The following is a 23,287-nucleotide window of genomic DNA, read 5'->3' on the forward strand; positions in this document are numbered from 1 at the left end:
TTTTTTGTTTCACCAAGGAAGATAGATGCATGGTTGTCTCTAGTTAAGTTTTTTCTTAATCCCCATTAAATTGGATGTCAGGTGTGCAAAGTCTTGGAGAAATATTTGTAACACCTACTTTTAGGTAACATTTAGCCCTTTAAAGCATCTTAAGTCAGTGCCTCTGTTTTGGAGTGCAGACCTAATTGTTTCAGCAGAGACACCCTGTGGGTTCCTCACATAAGAGAGTCCAGGGTTTAGCCCAGGCTCTTTCTGAAGTGTTACCTGTGTTCTGCAGTGGGGAAGACAGCAAGGTCAGAACTTCTCAGCCAAGGTGGCCAATATACTTTTCTGCTTCTTGGAATTGTGATTAATTCACTCAAGGATACAGAATCTGGTTTTTGGGAGGAGGGGCTTTTTTTTTTTTTTTTTTTTTTTTTGTCTCACCTCAACCTGTGGCTGTTTCAACACAAAAGCTCTTGTTCCCCAGGGCTACACCAAATCACCAGACTCAGGGAGTTGTAGGTCATCTGTAAAGCTGACCCTCACACTGCAAAGAATGTATGATGCATGAGGCCAAAGAGAGAATGAGCAAGAAACCCTAGCTTGTTATGAGGGGATACCCTTTTTTCTGTCCTTCTCACACACTGGAAAAAGTGTATGAACACAGTTCTGGAGCAGGATCCTGTGAGCTTTCTCACTGAGCTGGGCTTTCTTTTTTCGTATTATTCTACAATTCTTGAATGCTTGGCTGTGCACCGTGCCAGATGCTAAAAACTGCCTGAGAGGTTGGTGCATAGTTTAACAGTTTGGGCTGTGGATTTGAATCCTATCAGCAGTGTCCCTATGGTTTGAGGCCAGGGGATTCTTAGGCAGTGGGGAGACAGAGGCAGGCACTCTGAGAATTACTTCCCTGCACAGTTCAGAATATTGGGTTAGTTATGAGCTGCCATCCTGGCACTCTAATGAGTGAAGAACCTCAGTGGGAACAACATGGTGTGATCTTGTAATGCAAGTTTTTCATGCTGGGAACTCACGTGACAAGAAAGGAGGTGGGTGGGGCTTTTGGAAAACAAAGTTGTCGAGAGTCAGAGAAGTTTATCTGTCCTTTTTGTGTGTCCCTTTTCCGTGGCCAGGCTACGTATATCTTCCTAAGTCTGCCTGCGTCTTGACTTACACCACTAGAATGTCCAGGGATATTTCAGCCGTTTCTCTGTGCTTCCAAGTAGTGTGTGTTCTCCAAAGTGAATGCCTCCAGAACTGTCAAGCCACTTTGGATAGTGTAAATGATCTGCATGTGCATAGTCAGTGCAGCTGTCTACGAATTCTTGATGCTTCTCTTCAGCCCAGGAAAGAGAAGGTTGTGTGGAGACCTCATAACTTTCCAGTATTAGAAGGGGGCTGCTTACAGGGAAGCCAGAAAGGGAATCTTCATCAGGAGCTGTAGTGACAAAACAAAGAGTAATGGGTACAGATTGAAAAAGGGAAAATTTAGGTTATGATATTAGGATGAAATTTTTCTCTGTGAAGGTGATGAGACACTGAAACAGGTTGCCCAATGAGGTTGTGGATGCCCCAATGCTGGCTGTATTCAAAGCCAGGCTGGATAAGGCCTTGAGCAGCCTGGTATAGTGGGAGGTGTCCCTGCTATCAAAGAGGTATTGGGACTAGGTGATTTTTAAGGTCCATTTTAACCCCTTAACAATCTCTGGTTCTGTGCATGGGTAGGTTTGTTGGGCTACCAGGTCTGGTGACAGATACTGTCATGCCACAGGAAACTGTCTTGTCTACTGAGTCAGTAATATTAGTCATCTCTAGGTAACTGATTTTTTTGGTTTATGATTGAATTTTTTTGTTACAATTGGAACTGATGCGTGTTAATTGAATGCGGTAACTTATTTTAAAATACCTTTAGCTCACAAGGTATTATTCGACACTACCAAGCTCTCCCTTTTCTACTGTTGAGCTTATTCATTCTAAAAGGCCAATAAAGAGCAAATAATAGAGGATGAAGTTTGACATTTGCTTGTGAAACAGAGCTGGTGGTTTAAAAAGTTACAGCTCATCTGTTCTTTCAGCTCAGTCTCACTGGCTGAGTTCTGGCTCCCTACAATGTAAAACGAATCAGGATTGCTTACACTGCAGCTCTAGAAACAAAACCTGATGGGATTGATTATGGCTTAAATTGTTAAAACAACCTTACTTAAAGAGTCTGTTTTAACACCCCATTCTTGGACCACAGGCAAGGAGAGAAGTGTGTCTAGTCCGTGAAAAGCATCAGTACGTAAAATTATGTAACCCTTACCAAAACAAATTGTTCAGAAAAATATACTAGTGCCTCTTTCTGAAGATACTTACCTGTGCAATTCTCTCAGTGTGAGTTATGTTTCCCAAACTCACTCATGAGCTTTATTTCTCTAGCCCACCACACAGGGTACATATGGGCCCTTCCTGTGAAGCTACTGTGGATGTGATATTGAAGTAGTAGTACTTCTTCCCAGAGCAGTGTTCTCTGAAGTCAGTGGAGTATTCCCACTTCAGGCAAGAGGTGGAAGAGGAGAAAGGAGTGGTTCTGGTAGATGAAGTCTGTCAAATATATCTCATGATACAGTGGCCTGTAGTAAGACTTACCAAGTTTTTTTTCCCTAAAGTTATTTGCTGCATGACTCTCAAGCAGGTTAGATGGCAGAAAATTTCACATAACGTATTTTATTATTTATTTTAGATGTTTGATGTGACTGAAGGGGCTCTTGGAAGTGTAAGTCCTACACACAATTTTGAACCTCCTCATTATGATGGCATCGAAGCACTTGCTATTATGGGAGATAACCTTTTTAGTGGATCGAGAGATAATGGAATTAAGAAATGGGATTTGTCTCAAAAAGACCTTCTTCAGGTAATGAAAAAAATCATGACTGCTGTGACAGTCACGCTGTAGAACTGTTTTCAGGCTGTATAAATGTTCAGGCTCATACAATGACTATTCACATAGACACTGATGCTTTTAATAGGGAAGGCATAGAGCACTGACTAAGAAAGAAATCAATAATGTACTTGATCTTTACATGCAGTTGCTTTTCTCTTCTGTGCATGTAGCGTCAGGAAATTCTGATGAAGTGGTTATCCTGTTTTAGCTCTGAGTACGTGGGGTTTGTTTTTTCTGCTTCAGAATAAAAGCAGCATTTGCCTCATCTGTGACTGGAATCATTGGATATTTGTCTTTGACAAGTTAGTAAATTTTGTATTGGGAGCTCATTAATGAGAAACAATACGTTAGATCAGGCTACAGAATATTTTCTTATAAAGAGGTTTTATAGCCTATCTCGCTCCACCCAGTCTGAGACCTTAGATTCGTCTCCTTATACAGTGCACGTGTTATGTAATGTATACAACATACTCAGAATAATGCTTGCTGTCAGAACACATTTGCAGTATGCTTTTCCTTATGTAAAAAGGAGGAAAAAAAAAAAAAGGAGTGAGTGTAAAAAGACCTCAAATCCAGGGAATTTGCAATTTGTTTGGCATGAAGAACTTTGATTTTTGCCTACCTGCTATAAGCTGATCTATTCTTCTAGGTCTTATGAGAGGTTGTTAAGGTATAGTTGTGACTATTTAACTTGAGACTGAGTGAGAACTGGAAGGCAGAAAAACAACAGAAGAGAGTGCTGTTTTTGTAATACCTTTTGGGGAAAGGAGGAGTATGCATTTAATATGCAGACTGATTGCAAGGAAACAAAATTTTAAAGTATTCGGACATGAGAAAATAATGGACTGGCTACTTTAAAAGAAAATTTTTATATGGGCATACTTAGTAATCCATAGATGTATAAACTTTCTTGTCCTTCATTCAAAACTGTCCAGTTTGGTGCCAGTTCCTTTTCAGAATACTATGAAAATTTCACAGTTAAAATAAAGATTCATAAATTTAGCTTCTTACAGAAAATCTTCACTTGGCCATAATGGGACATCTGCCCTCACATCTGTCTGTCCAGAAAAATGTACTAAGCAGCTTTTACCAAAATCACTGGCAGTGGAAAGATTTTGTATTCTCAGAATGACTTCATTAAAGTTGTAAGAAGTGTCTTCACTCTTGCCTTTTAGGCTCATTAAAATATTATGCAATATGCACTTGTGCTATTGCAATTAAATACATCAGAAAGAGTACAGGGTTGGGGTGAAGAAGTATGTAAATTGGACTAGTTATATCGCTTTTCTTGTTTTCCTCTTCGTATGTGTGCATTTCATAATTTCTCTACTTTGCCTTTCCCTGTTTGTTAGTTTTGAGTAGAACTTGATAAGAATAGTCTCACACTTTATTCTTTCTTTTTATTTCTATAAAATGCACTGTGTTTTTCAAGAAGCTAAGACTCAAGCATTTGACAGAATATAAATAATTTTTCTTCATTGTCTTTTATAGGGAATGAGAAGTGCTGTTACTTTGCTAGTCATGTGATAATTCATAGTGGAAGGGCCCACTGGAAGTCACACAATGTGAAGTTGTCCTGCTGGTGCAAGCAAGGCCAACTTGGTAGTTAGGTCTGGTTTCTTAAGGCCTTGCCCAGCTGAGTTTTCAAAACCTCCAAAGTCTCAGATTGAACAGCTGCTTTCCTTGATCTACCCAGCTACCAAAACAGAGCCAAGCTTCTTTACAGCACAAATGCTAATGTTGCATCTGAGGTCCTGGTCTGGCATACACATGTTGACCAGGCCTGATCCTCTATAACTGAGGAAAATCCCTTAACAAGTATGCTATTCAAAAGAATCTGGAGATCATTTACTTCACTTGGTATTACACATCCCAAGTCACAAAACTCTGCTGTGGCAAAATTTCTAAGAACCACAACCACTCCCCTTCCCAGTTTTATGAAGTGCTGCAGAACCAGACTACCAGTGCTGTGGTAGCTGTGTCTGTTATAGATGAAACACCAAGGTGATCCTAGAAAGCTGAATGTACTCTACTAGGAGCAATGCAGCAAAGCAAAGCAATCCTTACCAAACTGAACTGGAGAAAAGCCACTTTTGGTATCCCCAAAAGACAGCAAATTTGAGCTATTATTTCCCCCTATTTTTATTTTTTTCCCATGTATTTATTTGTGAGAACAAATAAATTTGAGAACAAACAAAAAAAGGATGTTTTTCTCAGCTGTTCTGTGCAGCATTTTACTTTCTGAATTAGAACCCTTTTAGTGCTATTCCTCAATAAAGAATTAGTGTGTTTCTGTGAAGTGCAACATCACAAAATCAATTTGTAATATGTAGTGGGAAAAGAGGAAAGAAAGAAGCCAAATACAGAAACAGTTTCTGTCTCCCTGGTGTATTTTTGTGCTGTATTTTGGATTTTCTTTTTATGTGTTTTATAAAAACACATAGACTTGAAACATAATACAGAGACCATATGTTCAAAAATGTATTCAAATATGCATTTGAAAACATGCAGACTTTGCGTTATCTTAAACCAATTTCTGCTTCACATTAGGTCAGTTATGCATATTAGATTTTCTTCTTGTTTTGCCATACAATTTCACAAAGAGAAACACTCTTGGAAGTTAGCACTTTCCTTGCTCTAAAGGTGCAGAAGCTACCCAGAGCCATGTAGCAAAACTGCTGCAGGACAGGACTCAGGCTTACAGCTTGGGATTTTTCCACTTCTGTGCTTGTTCCTCCAGAATTTTTTGCAGCCCTGTGAGACTTGTCCTCCTTCTCTCTTTCAGCAAGTTCCTAATGCTCATAAGGACTGGGTGTGTGCTCTTGGCCTGGTGCCCGGTGTGCCGGTTCTACTCAGCGGCTGCAGGGGAGGCACCCTCAAGCTCTGGAACGTGGATACCTTTGCACCCATTGCAGAGATGAAGGGACATGACAGCCCTATAAATGCCATCTGCACCAACTCCAGCCAGATTTTTACAGCAGCAGAGTGAGTTCTTCTCCATGAATCTTTTCTGTGTCCCCTGCAAGAATTCTGTCCATTCACATGTGTTTAGGACATGAGTAAGTCACTTGATAGAAAGCATCAGGAGACCTTGTCCAGTCCATGCCCCTCAGTGCTGATATCTATCACAGCCATCTCCAAAGTGGGGTGCTTGCACTGCAGGGGATGCACAACATGATCCAGTGGGGTGCTGGAATAAATTATTAGAATTGAGTGGTATGTGTATATAATTAATAAATATACATGACAGTGTGGGCTTAAAAAAATTTTAGTGGTACGTGTGCATGATAAAAAAAGTTTGGAGACTACTGATCTACAGGATGGCAGGGAGAATTTGGCAGTACTTGAGAACTTTATAAGCTTACCTCTACAGTTGGAGTAGTTCCTGGTAGGACTCATTCCTGACCTGTGCAAATTCTCCTAAAAGCCATGGCACATGGCTTTTGGTTGATTTGTTTTTAAGTGCTGGCATACAGCAGAAGCTTTGCAAGCCATCCTACTGTATTGTAAACACCTTGATTTGAGTATTTGTTTTGTCATTAAAAATGAGCAAATCCAGGACCCAAAACCTCAGGGGAATTGATCAAGAAAAATACTTTGTTATGGAGAATATGCAAGAGACACCAACAGAGCTTCTTTGTGGTGTAGTCTGAGCACAGGAGCTGTGAAAGCTGATGTGTTACATTCTTGTGCCAATTGTGGAAGCTTCTGGCCTTCTGAGTTAAAAGTGGTTCTTTCTGAGTCATAGCAGGATTTCAAAGTTGCCAAAGTTTTTGTATTTTGGTGGTCAGATTTTATGTTTAAGCACTAATAGGTAGGGGTAGAGATGTCAAAGCTTATGTCTCTGTTTCCCTAAAGATTATTAATCCATTTAGAACATAGGTGCATCTGAAATTCATTCTTTTTTTGTCATTAAAAAAGTTTCAGCCTTTTGGTATTTCTAGCAGTGGGCTTAAGGTCTAAAAAACTTAGTGTGTTCCTAACAATTTACCATGAAATGAAGGCCTAAGTCAGAAAACATTTTTAACTGTCGCAAAGGGGGTTGTGAGGAATATATGAATCAGTGTTGGCTAGGCACTCAAATTAATATTTATGAGAAATTCATAACTTTCCGTTCAGGGAATAAATTGCTATTTAACAAGACTAACTCTTTATTTTACTTCTAAATTATAATGGAGTTTTGTAACACATCCTATGTGGTATTTTATTTACACATTCTTTAAAACTGTGTAAATAGTGATTTTTTTTCCAAAAGTACAGAACTACAGTCTAAGCTTCTAAGTTGCCAGCTCATTGGTATGTGCTATATAGCACCTTGCAAATGGGTTTGTTGGGTATTTTTTGTTGGAGAGTTAGGACTTGTCTAACTATTGTCTTGGGGTTCTGTGCTTTTTTTAACTTTTTTCTTATCATAGACTGACACTTCTTTACTTTTCTTAGGCATAAAGTCTTTATACTTTCTTAGATGGTTAAAGGTTATAGCCAGTGCTGTGATAAGGTTGGGGTATTTTCAGTGTTGTACATTGTAGATTACGAAGTCTCCCAGTGGTGGAATAACCCTTGCATGCCCACTAAAGAACTGTTATTTTGCCAGCAATACCTTCCCGAATAAGACATTCAAGCCTTTAAGGAAGTTTCCCTTGCCCCCCTTTGCCCTCTATCCTTCCCCAGTGTAATTACCGTGCTCTAATACTGCTTTGTTTTGATTTTCAGTGACCGCACTGTGAGGATCTGGAAAGCTCGAAATATAATGGATGGACAGATCTCAGATACAGGAGATGCAAGTGAAGATCTTGCCAGTAATTGAAATTATGGAGGATAAAGGAATACATTGATCAATTTGAGGTGTGCTCTATGCAGTTTGCTGCATGTTTATTAGTTAAACACTGATGACTGGAATGGACTGAAAATGTGTGAACTCTTCCACTAGACCTGCTGTCCTTAAAATATGTACTGTATTTAATAACCTCTTGGTAACATGCTTGAGTCTCAAGTCACGTGTATCTCTATATATTATCGCTGAATTTGTGTGCATATATAATACTTGCAGTTTAAATTAACTGGAATTCAGTCTTCTCTAATGACCATCTCAAAATTATAACTTGAAATACATAACAAAAGTGCTCTGCTGTATTTCACTCATGGGTATGATCAGCTGTTTTGCATTTTAGGGTAACAGGGGAAGAAACCTGTCCCAGGAATAAGCCTTTGATTATGAGAGGCAGTTTGAAGATTTTAAAGGTCACTTACACTGTTGTTAGGAAAGTGGAGTGAATAATAGATGGGGAGAAGCTGTTAACGATACATCTACCTGACATGGCTGTATCCTGCTAACAGCAAATGCCATGAGTTTTGTGTTGATAGCATATAATCTGTGTTGACCAAAGTTGTGCAGCTGTGTATACTCTGTGCTCAGGACTAGAACTCAAAAGCCCACAAATGGCTATGTTTTATTTGTGTTTTGCCTATGTTCTGCAATGACTAGGTGTTCTTAATGTCATGACAGATATATCTTAATCTATTTTTCTTATGGATTTGTTTCTATCATCTCACATTTTCTTTTTTTAAAGCAAATTGTCTTTCCTTTTTATCTAATTTTATATGCTGCTAAATGTATTTTAAATACACTGTTTTGCAAACCTTGGCAGTTACTTTGAGAACTGAACCACGTATATTGGAAAAAGCTATGTAAATAGATGGTTGTATAAAGAAAATATCTTATCTTGTGCCTGTATGACTTTTAAAGCTCTTGGAACCTGGATATTGAGGAAGGATGTATAATTTACCCAACTGCTCTGAATATTAATTTGTAAATTCTGCAAATTTTAAAATTTTATGTAGATTCAGAAACAGTGTTTGGATATTGAAGTTTTTTTGGTTGCTTTGTTTTTATTTTTCAGAAAATACCAGTCTGTAAATTATAGCTTGTGTAGGTAAAAAATAAAGATGTGAATGTGAACTGCTTTTTTGCCTTGTTCATCATACTTCTTTATAAAAAATTCACTTCCCTTGCAAATGTGTTGAATATAAACCCCACAATTTTACACAGTGCAGTAGAGTAGCTTGGTGTGTACTACAACCCATATGTTGTTCTTGTATCCCATGTCTGTGTTCTCCTTGGCCACTATTTTTGTCTTTAGAGTACTTAGGAACCCTAGGGGGATTCCCTCACAGTACAGTACAGAAGCAGGTGACTCCTGTTCCTACAAGATGACACTTACCTTATTGCATATGGGCTGTCAAACCAGGAAAAGTTCTGGTGCCTCTTTCTGATCTTGGAGGAATTACTTCCTTCTCTGCTCAGCTTGAAAGAAGATGAAAATACTGCTTGCAATTTGAGGTTGCCAATGTATTCCAAGTTTTGACAGAAATGGGTGATGAATGATATATATTGTTAAAAAAACAATGTATAAATTAGTTAAAATAAGCAGCAGCACTACCACTTAGTGTTTGTCTATCATGCTTTTTAGCTATTCAAGGGGTCTACACACAAACGATTTGGGACTATATCACAAATACCCAGCGGAGAGTGGATTTACACGCAAGACTCACATGAGAGGCTTTTTGCCTGGTAGAGGGTCCCCACTCCCCTTGGCCCAGCAGGTGTTGTGCCAAGCTACACAAATGATACCAACAGCTTGGTGACCCCTGGTTTTGGGCCTAAACACTCAGGCCTGTGTGTGTAAGACTCATGTGAATGTTGTGTTTTGCAACTGCAGGACAAAAGCCCTTGCAGACCTGGGAAAAGCCTCACTCTGTCCAGCTGCTCAACTCTGGCAGACCACATGAGGTTGTGTGGCCATGGCCCGAGCTGCACATATTCTCTCCAGGGGTGCTTGGCATATATTTTGTTTGGCCTATCTCCTGATAGGCACCGATGTTACTTAATGTATTCATAAAAATATTTTAATTTTTTTTTCTTCCAGAAAGATATTTCACCTAACCCAGGTCTTACCATTGAAAAAAGCTTTTACACTTTTGCTCTGAAAGTACTTGCCATCAAGTTATTGGAAGAAAAATGTCATTTTGTAAAGGTCACAGTATCAGTGTCTTGCTTTAATGGAGAATTTTTTGACACTTTGTTTTTCTCCAAACTTCATGCATACTGTAAACCCACATATGTGATAAAAGATAGTATGAAATCCGAAAAAGGTAAGCACTGGACTCCCACTCTCTGAACATGCTTGTGTCAAAAAGAAAAAAAGAAAGATGGTCTCTGAAAAATTATTTTTCTAAGAAGCCATGGGAAAATCATGTTTTCCTCTCAAGGTTGGAATTCGGAAGCTGAGCAAAGCGTGTGGAAAAATTAGACTGTATCTCATGTTATCAGCTTAGATACAGGCAAGGTCATGTGTTACAATTAATCTCATCAAAGAAATGAATGCTGAGAAAATATTTGCAATGCTTCTGACGGTGTATCCGAACAAGTGCTTATCGTGCCCCTGCCTTGTATAAAAGGCTCCAGGCTGCCTGTAGAAGTTCTCCTTCAAGCATGGCAAGGATGAGGAGCCTGTGTTTCTTGGCTGTTGTGCTTGCAGGTAAATACACCACATTTGTGTTTTGTCATAGGGTTCATAAGCAAATTATAAATGTGATAACACTAGAAGAGCTGTTAAAATAGATGATTGCTTTCCATGTAAAAGAAGGGAACAGATATGTTCTCATGCCTCCACCTGAAGTGACTGTGGGAGGACAACAGAGTTGGCTTGTTTAGAAATATGCCCCAGTCCTACAGTGTACTCAGCACTTGGACACGAGCACAGGCAAAAGGGAATCAGTGGGACCATTCAGCTCCTGAAAGTTACCTATGGCTTTGTTAGCTTTGTTCCTGTAATTTTTACCCTAGCATACCAGAGGTTAATTTGTTCCATAACATAGTAAAGGGAGAATACATATTATTGTGTTGCTGGAGGAGGGAACCTCTGCAGCAAATGCCTTTGAAATGTACGGATGAACCCAAAATGTAAAGATTATTACTATTAAATTAAAGTCTGTGTAGTACTACTTTAATTCCTTCCTTATGCTTTAATTTTAATCTAATTTTTCAAAATTAAAGTCAAGGTTTTTAAAAATCAATGAGGATTATTTTTCATGTATGTCTTTTCAACTGCCTTGCTTTAGCTTCTGTTCCCATGGAAATTATCATGGAAAAGCAGCAAGTAGCCATAGCTGTTGCTGTATATTCAGCTGCTTGTTTGGATGTTGTCTTCTTCGTACGTTTACAGACATGGGCTGTAAATACAGTGAAAATGATGGGTTTAAAATTATTTTTAAAAGTAGGGAAGGAAAATTATGTCTTCCCACTTGCTGCTATCACGTTTGTACTACAGTAGAAGTAAATCCAGGAACAAGGGATGAACAAGGTTGCAGTCTTATTGAGCTGCTCACACCTGCAAGTCTTTTTTTTTTTTTTTTTTTTTTTTTTTTTTTTTTTTTTTCAAATTTGCTGGAAAATGTGTAAGCTTGGCATTAGTGGGAGAAAAAAATAGAAGAAATTTCTTGGCTTCTGCTGTGGTAACTTTTTTTCCTTGAGCTAGTTTTTCACTCACAATATCATTCATAAGAAATATTTTGAAAGTATTTAAAATACAAATTAGTTCATAAAAGTCTCCCACAAACCTATAGTGTGTAAAATGACACCACATTATTGATCTGCTGTAGTCTGTTCAGTCATACTCTTTAATTTCAGCAATGAAAACACTAATGCTGCATTTGACTGCCATTAGAAGACACACCCCAAACCAAAATTAAACGTGATGGGTTTAGTTTATTTTGTTCTGCAATAAGAAATGAGGGATTGCAGAGGCATGCTCATATTCCTATTATGATTTAGATGAAAAAGAGGATAAGAACTCAGAGCTTTTCTATGTGACAGATCATGAGGGGTGAATGCTGGACAGAGAGCAGTCAGACTGTAGGACCTGGCTCTCTGCCCCAGAAAACAGAAGTGGAAACCAAGCCTGCCTGCCCAGCAGCTGTCGAAGGTTAACAGGCAGATAATTCCTGTTAATTCCAGCCTCTAGAAGATGATAATGAGGCACTGTGGCAGCGAGCAGTGAGCTCTGCGGAGCAGCCTGGGAGCATCAGACCTGAGTGTCAGATGTTCCTGTATAAAAGGGGCATGAGAGTTTTCTCCAAAAAAAAAAAAAAATGTAGATGGCACTCCTGCTTTTCTGTGTTCACATCCTCCACTTGGAAATCAACTCTGGCATTGCAGCATGATGGCATTCTGTAGCAAAAATCTACTGTTTCATTCTGCAAATTTTTCCAGTATACATAATTACTGCTTGTGCACATCTGCTTGTAGCATTCATTCTGTGGAGAAGCCCAGACTGCATCAGCAATCATGTTTTAGGCTTTCAAGCACACAACAGTCCACATGAAAAAAAAAAAATAAATAAAGCAGAGGTATTAGTCATTTTGTAGAAAAGGGCAATTATCGTTCAAGTAGATTTAATCTTTGAATATTGCTGTAATGACTAAAATGACATAAGTTAACTTCAAAATAAGTATGCTGCCTGTGATATGCCTCCTTTCTCTGAGAGTATTTGCTAACAGCAGTTTGTCAGCACAGCAGGGAGCTGGTCTTGTGGTCCCCCTGCTCTTGGCAGGCTCTCAGCCAGAGGGCTTGACCTGCAGCTGTATAAAGAGAAAATTTAGCACTTTACTTACAGGTTTTGTCATTATTATGGTTCTGTGAATGACTAATATCTGCCTTTTCTTTTACTGCTGGCATCTTCCTTTTACTCATAACCATATCTGTATTAACACAAACTAATAATACTGCGTAGATACAGTAGTCATACGATACAGAAAAGAAACCAAATTCAAACATACACATATACTTAGTATTTTTTCTATTTATATAACACAAGTGCATGCTGCTTATCACATATTTATATCTCTATAGATAAAAAATCTGGGTATAACATAAGTATACAGAAAATGTAACATTTTAATCTCGATAGCAGTCCTTTCTGAAGAATCCCTCCTGTTCCACCAACCTACAGTGTTGCTCTCACGCCTCACCAGCAGCTTCATTACACTGCTATTTAATTTTCTATGAGTATTTCAAGCAAGTCGTGCTTCAGCTGAGCACAGGCAGCTCTGAGTGCTGAATTAAACAGACCCACGGCCTCGGCTTGTGAAAGAAAGTGGTTGCTGCTCTTGCTCTGTTACGAGTACACAGCTGCTCTGCCGTCATCTTAGTCCAAGGGATCATGGGTGTTAACCCCAAGACAGGGAAAAATTACATCCAAACCCAAGAATGACTAAAGTTTGCAGTGCTGTGGGGGTTTTTAACGCGGTTCTCTGCTGCTCTGACGGCTTTTCCCTCCCGCAGCCCTGGGCGGGTGCCTGGGCTCGGAGCAGGATGCGCAGTGCCCCAGCGCCATGGCGGTGCAGAAGCGCATTGACTGCCACCCGCAGCCCGGCGCTTCCCAGGAGGCCTGCGAGGCGCGGGGCTGCACCTGGTGCTCCACCGACGTGCCCAACGCTCCCTGGTGCTTCTTCCCCGAGGACAGTCCCTACGGCTACGCCCGCAGCGGGAACGTCGAGAAGACGGACAAAGGCTGGAGGTGAGTGCCTGCGGCCCCTTGGGCGCTGCAGGCTGGCACTGCCACGGCTGCGACTGCCGCTGCCGCCCCGGGCGCTCTTGGCGAAGGCTTTCCCCCAGCTGCTGGGACAAGGAGGGTAAGGGACACCTTTCCCTGTGCATATGCCATAGAATTGGGGCTTCTGCTCTCACCACGCCTCAGCTGAGGAAACCAGGTGCAGGCACAATGGTCCCTTCCATCCTGGGACCTGTGTCCCAGGAAACGATGAGGTCTTCTGTCTTTGGTGGCTCTTATTTTATCCATCAACATCAAGGAAGGCCTAAACTGACCTCAGGGATTATTTCTCTCAGTAAGTCAACGATTTATTTTTAAAGAGCTGACACAGAGTAGCTGGGTGGCTCCCCCTGCCTGCCCCGGGGTGGTCTCAGCATGTGTTTGCACTGCAGAGTCACACTGAACAAGCGCCATGCCTTGACCCTCTTCGGAAATGACATTTCCCCAATCGTCTTGGAAGTGGAGTTCCAGACAGAGGACAGACTCCGGTTCAGGGTGAGTACTTGGGGCGGTTGGAATCATTAATCAAAGCAGCACATGTTAAGGAGTGAGCTGACCTGCCCCCTGCTCACCTTGCTGTAGCTCTACGACCCCAACAAGCAGCGGTTTGAAGTCCCACTGGAGATCAATGGCCCCGGGGTTACTGCTGAAGAAGCCAACTATGAGGTGGAGTTCTCGGAAGATTCCACGCACTTCATGGTCAAGAGGAAAAGCACTGGCACCGTGCTGTGAGTACTACGCATGATTCATTCAGCTTTTTGTAAAAATCAGGTGTGATGGGGTGAGCACTGTTTCCTTCCACTCTGTTGCTTGGATCTGTGTGACAAAGGGTCGTGGACAAAGTGGTGGTGGTGTAAATGCAGATTTATGCCTTGTCCCTGAAGGGCTTTCATTACTAATAGGGGTATGTGCCTTATAACAGACAGTTATCTATATACATGTATAAAAGTTAGTTCAGTAAGTCAAAAAACTTCCGAGGATACAATTTCATGGCTTGGGATACTGGTAAACTCAACTCATCAAAGCACTGAGCTAAGATTTCTGAAATTTGAGGTGTCAGGAACTGAACACCAACACTCTCCAGCAGGCAGGTGTAGGAAACTCAAAGCGATGGAGGCCATAAGCCTCTAATTTCCACTGAGATCTGTGAATGGCATTGGCTCTAGTCTGTCCCTCTACAAAAAAGCCTATTTGTTTTCTCAAGTTAGCACTGTAAGTTTAACTTCAGCAAAATCTCCCCTCACTAACAAATGTCACCAGGTGTCATAATTTCCCCTTTCCTTGGCTTCTATCAACCTTAGTTTTCACCTTCAATCAAGGTGCATTCCTGCCTGCTGCTTTTGGGAATGCAGCAGTGAGCAATTTAAGGATGGCTTAACATGAGTGATGCAAATACAACAATGCAGCCTCTAGAATGGTCTGCAGATGAAACCATCATGCTGGGTCTTTAATGAACTGACCATCCTTTTGAACTACAGTCTCACGGCATCTCTTTATACATATCACAGTCAATTCTGTAAAGTTTTATTTATGCAGAATATTTAAAATGAATGTATTATGCACTACTCTGATAACAAAAATAATGTCTCGTTAGACTTAACAGCTCTGTATAAACAATGGGCCTTTGTTAAAGGTCCAGTTTTCTTCTTCTTTCTGTAAAGGCTTGTTAATTGGAGTGCTGATGCAAGGGGTGAATGCATAACAAGTGGCTAGCTCATGGCCCATTCCCATTCAGCCCTCCTCACCCTCACCCAGACCACAAGGGTTCAGCCCAGGTTGATCAAACTTGAGATGTCCCAGCTAAGGGAAGGGGCCTGCCATGGAGCAGATGCAGCCAAAGGCACAACTCCAGTGACAGGCAGAGGAGCACAAGTTGGTTCCCACTGAGGAGGTTTCCAGGAGGGCACATTCAGTTCCCTGTTGTGGGCCTGGGGATGCCTCCTACATTGCCCTCCATCTCCTTGTGCACCAAGGCCCGTGCCCAGCAGCAGCAGAGGTGTGGGCTGCAGCAGTGCTGTGCTGCAGAGCCCAGGGAGGCAGAGGGCAGCCTTGGTTTGCAGCACTGGCACAACATCAGCAGTGACGCTCTGCTCTCCAGCATCCCTGTGGGAAATTGTACACTGCCTCCAGGCAGGTAAAGGAGCGCTCCTGAAACCCAGCCAAGCCCAAAAAGAGGAAATTATGGATGAATATAATGCACAAATAATGGACTTTTATCCTGCAAGCAACGGCAGGGCTGCTCCCAAAATATTCTCACCAGCAGAGACATAGGATTTTGTGTACAGAAAGGAAAATCATATGTTCCTGGGAATTCTTGTTTCATGTGAAATGGCACAGCCAGTACTGCAGACTGAAGGATCCTGTCAGGGAGCCATTCCTCTCACAGCTCAATGATATTTAGTTTAGTTATATTCCCTGTGTGAGGAGCAAAAATGCTTCCCCTTCATTTGTTTGCCTGTCCATCCTGTCAGAGTGAGGAAATGCAGGTGCTCAGAGATAGCTTCACAGTCTGTCTTAGAGGGATTTGCAATCTCCTTATCCACAAAAAAAAAAAAAAAAAAAAAGAAAAAAAAAAAAAAAAAAGAAAAAAAAAGTGCTGTGCAGATGGAATCTTTCAAAACAGGAAAGCAGGTTATATATCCTGGCCTAAAAGCTGTGGGTGGCTGCATTTACTTTACTAGGAAGGATGAACTCTCAGCAATCAGCATTATAGAAACATCCCCATCAATGACTGCACTTGACTGGCTGGGTCCAGGGGTGCACTGGTGGCATCTGGCATGTTAAGTAGATTTTCATGTTAGTTCAACCTGCCCAAAGGCAGGCTTGAATGCTAAAACCCAAATCTTTCCCTTTGGGCTCCCTCCAGAAGTGGGAGCAGCTGCTGCAGGGCACCTGGGCACCAAGCTGCGCAGTTGATGTACTCTGTGCCTGGGCCGGGTTAGGGCAGGCTGTGTGGGAGAGTGTCCCTGAGAAACAGGCAAGTGCCTGACACCTGGAGGGACTTTAACCTCCTAGTTTGAGATGTGAACAGCGTGGCCTAACTATCTCTATGAACAGCTGAATCAATTGTTGATTTCCATATGCACACAAACACTGCTCAGAACAGTCGGTGTGGGCAAATAAAGCCTCTTCAACAGCTGCTGCAGTTGCACCCCCCAGGTGTGGGTGGATAATAACTTGTGTCTGCACCAAACCAGGTCAGGGTTCTCTGCTGGACCTTTTAAATATTTCTGAGGAAAGCTTTCCCATAGTAAAGCAATACCAGATCCTCAGAAATCTGCTTTTATTATACTTCTTATCCCTTGCTAGCAGAGCCATACTATTGGATGATCTCCCCCCCCCCCCCGAAAAGCATATATTCCCTCATGATGCCCAGTATGCTCTGGCACAGCTGACAATTCAGCTGGGAAGAAAGTGGCTTGTCCCAAGCAGAAACACAATTTAGGTTTGGGTTGCTCTTTCAAAGTGCCCACCTGTACTTCCCTACCCTCCTTTCCAAGCTGCAATCTGTCCTGCCATCCGTGTCTTTGTGCTGTAGGCTGTGAAGCAATGGGGTGTCAGGCTCCTGTCTCCTGCTTGATAGAAAACCCCATCCCTGCTCTGCCACTCATGTGCCCAAAGCCTCCTCCTTGTGAGGAATGATTTCATTCTGCGTTGGAAATGCTGCAGGGGAGAGGCAGAGGAGGAGGCTTTGAGTGTTTCACGGGCGTTTCTCCCGCTCACTGCATGCAGGGAGGCAGAGCTGAGCTACCCAAGGAGGGCAGGACAAACTCAGGGTTCCGTGTAATCACAATAACGGGGAGAGGAATAAGCTATGTGAGGGGAGAGACATTAACAGCTGATTGCAAAACTCATGCAGAGCCAGGAGCAAGAATAAAAGGCCAAGTCCTGCTACATTTTCAGCTTGCTCCAAGGTAATCAGTTGACAGCTGCTGCTTTGCCTGCATGGGGTGAAAATTAGCCAGAGTCATGTAGGGAGATGATCCAGGCACTGCTGGGGGCTGCCTCCCTTTTTCCTCCCAGTAATGCTTCTTGGCTTACTCTCTCTTACTTTTCTCCTTCTCATCCGCTACTGTCCTGTTCTCTGTCCCATCCCATTCTGTAGTCTTCTGCTCTGCTTTTCACCCTCTCCAATGCTCCTGCTATTTTGCCACTAGCCCGGAAAGGTCTTTTTTTTTTTTTGTGCCAGTAGCTATCCAAAGCCATGGGGCTAAAGAGGTGCCATCAGATGAGACACAGCAAAGCTTCTGCTCCCATCCAGACATCAGGTGTTTTCTGTTTTCCATGAAAAAACTACAAACCTGCATCTGATATAAGGCTGCAAGTCACAGTTCTGAACCATGAGGGACAGGGACTGGTGCATGGATCTCCTGCCCCAGAGGTGAAGCTCCCAAACTACTGTCTTTGTTGGGCAGTGGAGACTGCAGGGAGCCTCTCTTCACTCCTGTCATGCTTGGAAAATAACTGTTTTGGCAAAATTGGTGTGGTCAGTGGAAAAATGTTTTGTCAAGAGATTGGTTTTAGTTTAGTAAATCCTTCCTTAGAATATCCTGGTTGATCTTGCAGCTCTAATGGGAAACTGTCCCGTCATTGGCCAGGGCCCTACATTAGTAAAAAGAGGAGAGAAAATAACTGTGTTGTAATAAGGCAGGTGAGGAAGCTAAACAGCCTATGAGTTGTTTTGTGGCACATACACTCAGGTTAAGTGCTGTTCTCCTTCCTACTCCTGCCACACTAACAGCAGCAACCACTGGAGGAGGTACTATCAACTGAGAGCATGAAGGCTTCAAGAAAGCGTAGATTTTTCTCAAGAACAGAGAGTTAAAGGCTGGGAACTGCTTTCTTTAAGACAGTGATAAATAACAAATACATGCTCATTTTGCAGTGTGTGATTACTCTGTGGGACTCATTGCCCCAGGGCAGCACTGGCACAGGAGGCCTAGCAGGATACACATTCAGACATAATAAAAAAATCATCTATAGGAAAATAAAACCCCCAAATACTTTTGTCTCCATGCTTCACAACATCAGTTAATTCTATGAAAACAGCCAGAAACTTCCTCCATAAGCAGATTATTGCAAGACTGGCTCTGAGTGACATCTTATGCCTTCCTTTGTGGTATCTGGCCTGGGCCATTGCTGGAGACAGGCTGCAGAAGGACAGACTACTGATTTGATTCTCCACTTTAATATCCTGACTTTTCCTTTATGATGTCACACAAATAATGGAAGGCAGAACATTTTTTTTTACAAGCCAGATAGGGACTACTTTCTATTAAGCATTTGGAATACCTTGTTTGTTATTGCACTTGGGAATATACTGCACAAATAACCAAAACCTAATCAAGATTTTCCCTGATTTCTAAAAAGGCTGCTGCAGAGTTCAGCTGCCTTTTTAATTGTTTGTGGTAGTTAGCACAGACACCACTTAGCGTGAAGATGTTTTTACATGGGCAAGGCTATTGAATGATTTATAATGCTATTGTCATAACTGCAGTTTTGCTGAAAGCAAGGGGAAGAAATTGTATGCATCATGGGTAGAATGGGTTTGTTCCTAGTTCTAGTTTGTAAGAGCCATTATTTTAGTCTTCTAATCATTATGTTACCTAGGCAAGAAGTATTGTGGGTATATCACTTACCCAAGTGTTTTTCAGAGCAAAAAATAAGAATTGTATATCCAGTGAGTTACAGGATATTTCCTGATATCACAAGAATGAATGCAGTGGAAGTAAAGCAGAACTGTGTCAATAACTGTAAATATACTCTGCCATTCTTTATTCTTTTTAATGTCATGTTTGGGGAAAATCTGTTGATTAATCCTGTTCATTTAGTCCACCTACTTGACAAATCACCTCTAAAGTCAGATAAACATATAAAAATTCAGTCTTGGTAGTCTTTCTGCACTCCAGTGGTTCCCCAAGACTTACAGCTAAGAAGGAATACACTGTTATGAAACAGTGTTATCATTTAATCCCAGCCAGCAACCAAGCGCCACACAGCTGCTTGCTCACTCCTGCCTGAAAGGTGGAGAGAATTGGAGGAGTAGAAGTGAGAAAACTCATGGGTTGGGTTGAGACAAAAACAGTTTAATAACAGAAAAAAAAAAGTAGTAAGAACAATAATGATAATAATAATGATAATAATAATGATAATGATGATGATAATAATAATAATAATAATAAATAATGAAAGGGAAAATAACAGAGAGAAAAATAAAACCCCAGAAAGCAAAGTGATGCAAATGGCAACAATTACTCACCACCACCTGACTGATGCCTACCAGTCCCTGAGCAGCAGTCTCAGCTGTCTCACAGCCAACCTTCCTGCTAGTTTTAATGCTTAGCATGAAGCTGTATGGTATGGGATATCCCTTGGGTCAGTTGAGGCCAACTATCCCAGCTTCGTCCCCTCCCTGCTACTTGTGCACTCCCAGCCTCCTTGCTGGTGGGGCAGTGTGAGGGGCAGCAAAACCCTGTTATGCTCTGTTAAAAACTGCTCAGCAGTAACTAAACTATCCCTGAATTACCAACAACTTCCAGCACAAATGCAAAACACCACCCCATACCAGCTACTATGAAGAAGGTTAACTCCAGCCAAAACCAGCAGTCAGTGGAAATATTTTTAGCAATCTGAGATCAGTGGAAAACCGTGGGGATCTGGACTCCTGAAGTGATGCTCCTCAGCAGCTCAAATGTGTTGAGTCAATCGGTGTATTTGAGGTTCATTTGAAAACAGGGTGTGTACTCCTCACTCCCTAAGGTGCTTTAGCACTTTATGGGCAGCCTGTGCAAACCATGGTAGCCCAGGCCCTCTGGAAGGCTGTGCCCAAGCTTTGCCAGGATGCTTAGAGCCCTTTTTTGGATAGCCATGTGGAGTTACAACTAAATTTGCACACAGATAATATACAGGGTGGTCTGGAGGCCAAGAAAAGCAGTTGTTATAGACGACTTTTTCTCCAAGTGACTGAGTGGACCACTTGTTTACAATTTTAAATAATGAGATCAGTTCTCCAGGATTCATTGCAATGGGAAGGAAAAAAAAAAAAAGACCACACCTCTCTCAACTTAAAATTATTTTTGAATGTCCAGATAATGCATAATGCCTGTCCTAATGATGTATCATGTATGTCCCAAGTCTCCTAATTCTGGAGGTTTTGTAAGAGCACCTTTAGAAATACCCCCAGCTGGTTGCTCATGGCAGGTGAATTCGTGCTTGGAGCCATTGGACACACTGCCATCATTGGCCTCCAATAAACCTCAGCAGAGCACTTGTTCAGAGAGGTGAATCGTTATGTCCAGTCCCTATTACAAAGGACTGATGATTGTGCCCCTGAAAACCATCTTGCACAGCCTTTTAGTCATCCCCCTCAAACACTGTGACAATGTTAGTCATGAACTACACCTTCAACATGAACAGGATGTTTTATCTCTCTGCCTACTCACCTTCCTTTAATACGACTTCTTGGTCCACTCCAGTTATGTTTCATCCTCATAGCCAGTGGCTTGACTGCTAGGTGTGAGACTAGTTCCTTTGCTGGCCGAAAAAGTTACTTTTTACAAATACTTTTTCAATCGGAGTCATTCTTTTTTCCTGATAAGAGGTTAAAATTAAAGAGGATTACTCTTTATTATAGTGCACCATATATGGAAGAAAAGAGCAGCTTTTGTCAATCAGACTCCTTAGACAGGCAACAGCTGACTGTTCACAGACAGTGGGCCAGAGGCAGATGTGTGGGGAGGCTGGTTTATATTTCCATAGGCAGGAGTGTTCCTACCACAGACACATTAACAGGTTAAGACTTTCAGCAGTAAATGTGACTGCACCTATTACCTCTTGTGCAAAAAAGAAGGGTTCTTGTCCTCACAGACTTTGCTTTGTCTAACTTATAGCAGGGGTTTCATTTTTGACAGTGAGCAACTGTTCAGCTGTGTTTTTACATTTTTAGACCCCTTCTGTTGTCCATCACAGTGCTTTTATGGTTCATAGGACTCTTGGAGGAGAACCACACAAATTCCTGCAGACATGATGTCATTTTATGCTCCCTCCTGTTTTGTTCCTTCTATCTGCCTTAAACCAGCAGGAGGGAAGGTGGGAGAAATATGACATTTTCTTTTATTGTATCCAAGGGCTTAAGGAATGGCAGACATAATTTTTTTCATTTAAATGATTGCTCTTTGCCAACACCACATGAGCAAACACATAAAGTAGCACAACAGCCTACCACGGTGTGCTGGAGAGCACAAGGACTCTGGAAGCTGCTTGAGAGTGAAGGCAGAGAATAGTGCCAGGGGAAAACCTGTTCATACTTTCCTTCAGATGGAGATGACATAATGATGCCCAGAAAAAAAAAGAGAGTCATTACCACCCTTTTTATGTCATGGTTAATGCTATATTTAGCACACAGCTATGCTGGCATGCAGAGGTCTAGGGAAAGACTAGGCTGATGGGGAGCAGTGCTGGTGGCACAGCATGAGGAGCTGTGCTGGTGGGGGTGGCAGTCCCCCGGGAGCTGAGCCATGGAGGGATGCAGAGCAGGGCACTGTTATGGCAATGTCGACAGTTGCCTGAAGGAATGCATGAGTCATAAACCAGTTTCTCCACAACATGTAAAGATATGGTGGGGCAGAGGGCTTGTTCCTAGGGCTGTCATTTGCACCAACCCAGTGACCTTCCTGGTCAGGGATGGGCCTTGCTGACCTGAAGGAATATTTTAATACTATGGTAACACTAACTGTTCTCATGATAGGGAATGTCCTTGCTATGGTGAGGGTACCACAAATGTACAAAGCCTCATGTCCTCTGAACAGACATCATGGGGAGAGCTCAATGACTTAGGACAGATATTAAAACTCTTTCCAAAACATTCTCCCTCTGGCACAGTTTGAGTTTTTCATAACCCTGCGGTCTGCTCAGAGCAGTGACCCTTCCTGTCTTGGCACAGAGCAGAGATGTGTGACAGCTCTCCTTTGGGCAGGAATTCAGCTCCACAGCCCATCCCTATTCCTACACAGCGACTGCTTCTTGCAGAAAGGCCTCCATTTGTCAAGGACTGGATCTGATTCTCAGGGATGTTTTGCATGCATAACTCTCCTAAAAGAAAATATTTTTATTCAGTACTGCATGTAGGTGGAGATGATGGAAAGGAGGGAGGGAGGGGTTCCTGGTGGCAAAAAAACAACAAATCAAGAGGTATTTACAAATTCTTACTTTTCCTGCTTGTAAGAAAGGACAAATAGACTTTTTAAAAATACACCTTTAAAAAGACCCTTTTGTACCTGTGTGTGACTTTGGTTTTGTCTAGGAAAATTCAGGAATAGTTTGTGCCTGTGTTTTGCATGGGGAGGCAAGGGAGTGCTTTAAGCATCCCCATGAGCTTCTGTCCTTGCAGCCTGGTGGGGAGAGCCCACCAGTGTGGTGGGAGCAGTGTGCCCTCCCAGTCCTCCCAGCAGCAGGCACTTGTCCCCAGGCAGGGGTGCTGGTGGCACACGTGGCAAGGCCACTCACCAGAGCGCTCCCATCATGGGGGTAGAGCTGCTCCCCACCAACACAACCTGTCTCTCGTTTCTCTGATTTACCAGTCAATTTGATCAACCATTTAATTTTGTCAAAATCATTGACAGAAGAACATTAAAAGAAGAGTTATGCCACTTCTGTGCTCTATGGCTTGGGCTCATTTATTTTAATTAGCTGTAACAAATTCATGGTTAAACAAGGCTCGAGAGGGTGCTATCTAAATGAGCTACTCATGGCATACACAGGACCATTAACAAAA

General features: G+C 41.9%; 2 protein-coding genes across 8 annotated transcripts in view; both read left to right on the forward strand.

Annotated features, from left to right (window-relative positions):
* Window positions 1–8,868, forward strand: part of KIF21A (kinesin family member 21A) — an 87,436-nt gene extending 78,568 nt beyond the window's left edge. For all 7 annotated transcript variants that reach the window (XM_066182922.1, XM_066182916.1, XM_066182920.1 and 4 more), the window contains 3 exons: window positions 2,705–2,875; window positions 5,691–5,890; window positions 7,619–8,868. In XM_066182922.1, coding sequence (XP_066039019.1) covers window positions 2,705–2,875; window positions 5,691–5,890; window positions 7,619–7,712 — 465 coding nt within the window. In that variant the 3' untranslated portion in view covers window positions 7,713–8,868. The remainder of the gene's footprint in view (window positions 1–2,704; window positions 2,876–5,690; window positions 5,891–7,618) is intronic.
* Window positions 8,869–10,400: 1,532 nt separating this feature from the next.
* The window catches only part of LOC136290072 (sucrase-isomaltase, intestinal-like), a 46,414-nt gene continuing 33,527 nt past the window's right edge, over window positions 10,401–23,287 (forward strand). The window contains exons 1-4 of the mRNA XM_066184514.1: window positions 10,401–10,443; window positions 13,248–13,482; window positions 13,908–14,010; window positions 14,098–14,243. Coding sequence (XP_066040611.1) covers window positions 10,407–10,443; window positions 13,248–13,482; window positions 13,908–14,010; window positions 14,098–14,243 — 521 coding nt within the window. The 5' untranslated portion in view covers window positions 10,401–10,406. The remainder of the gene's footprint in view (window positions 10,444–13,247; window positions 13,483–13,907; window positions 14,011–14,097; window positions 14,244–23,287) is intronic.

Source organism: Chamaea fasciata, unplaced genomic scaffold (genome assembly GCF_029207755.1).
Source record: "Chamaea fasciata isolate MVZ Bird 193981 ecotype frontalis unplaced genomic scaffold, bChaFas1.0.hap1 SCAF_5, whole genome shotgun sequence".
Classification (NCBI taxonomy): Eukaryota; Metazoa; Chordata; class Aves; order Passeriformes; family Sylviidae; genus Chamaea; species Chamaea fasciata.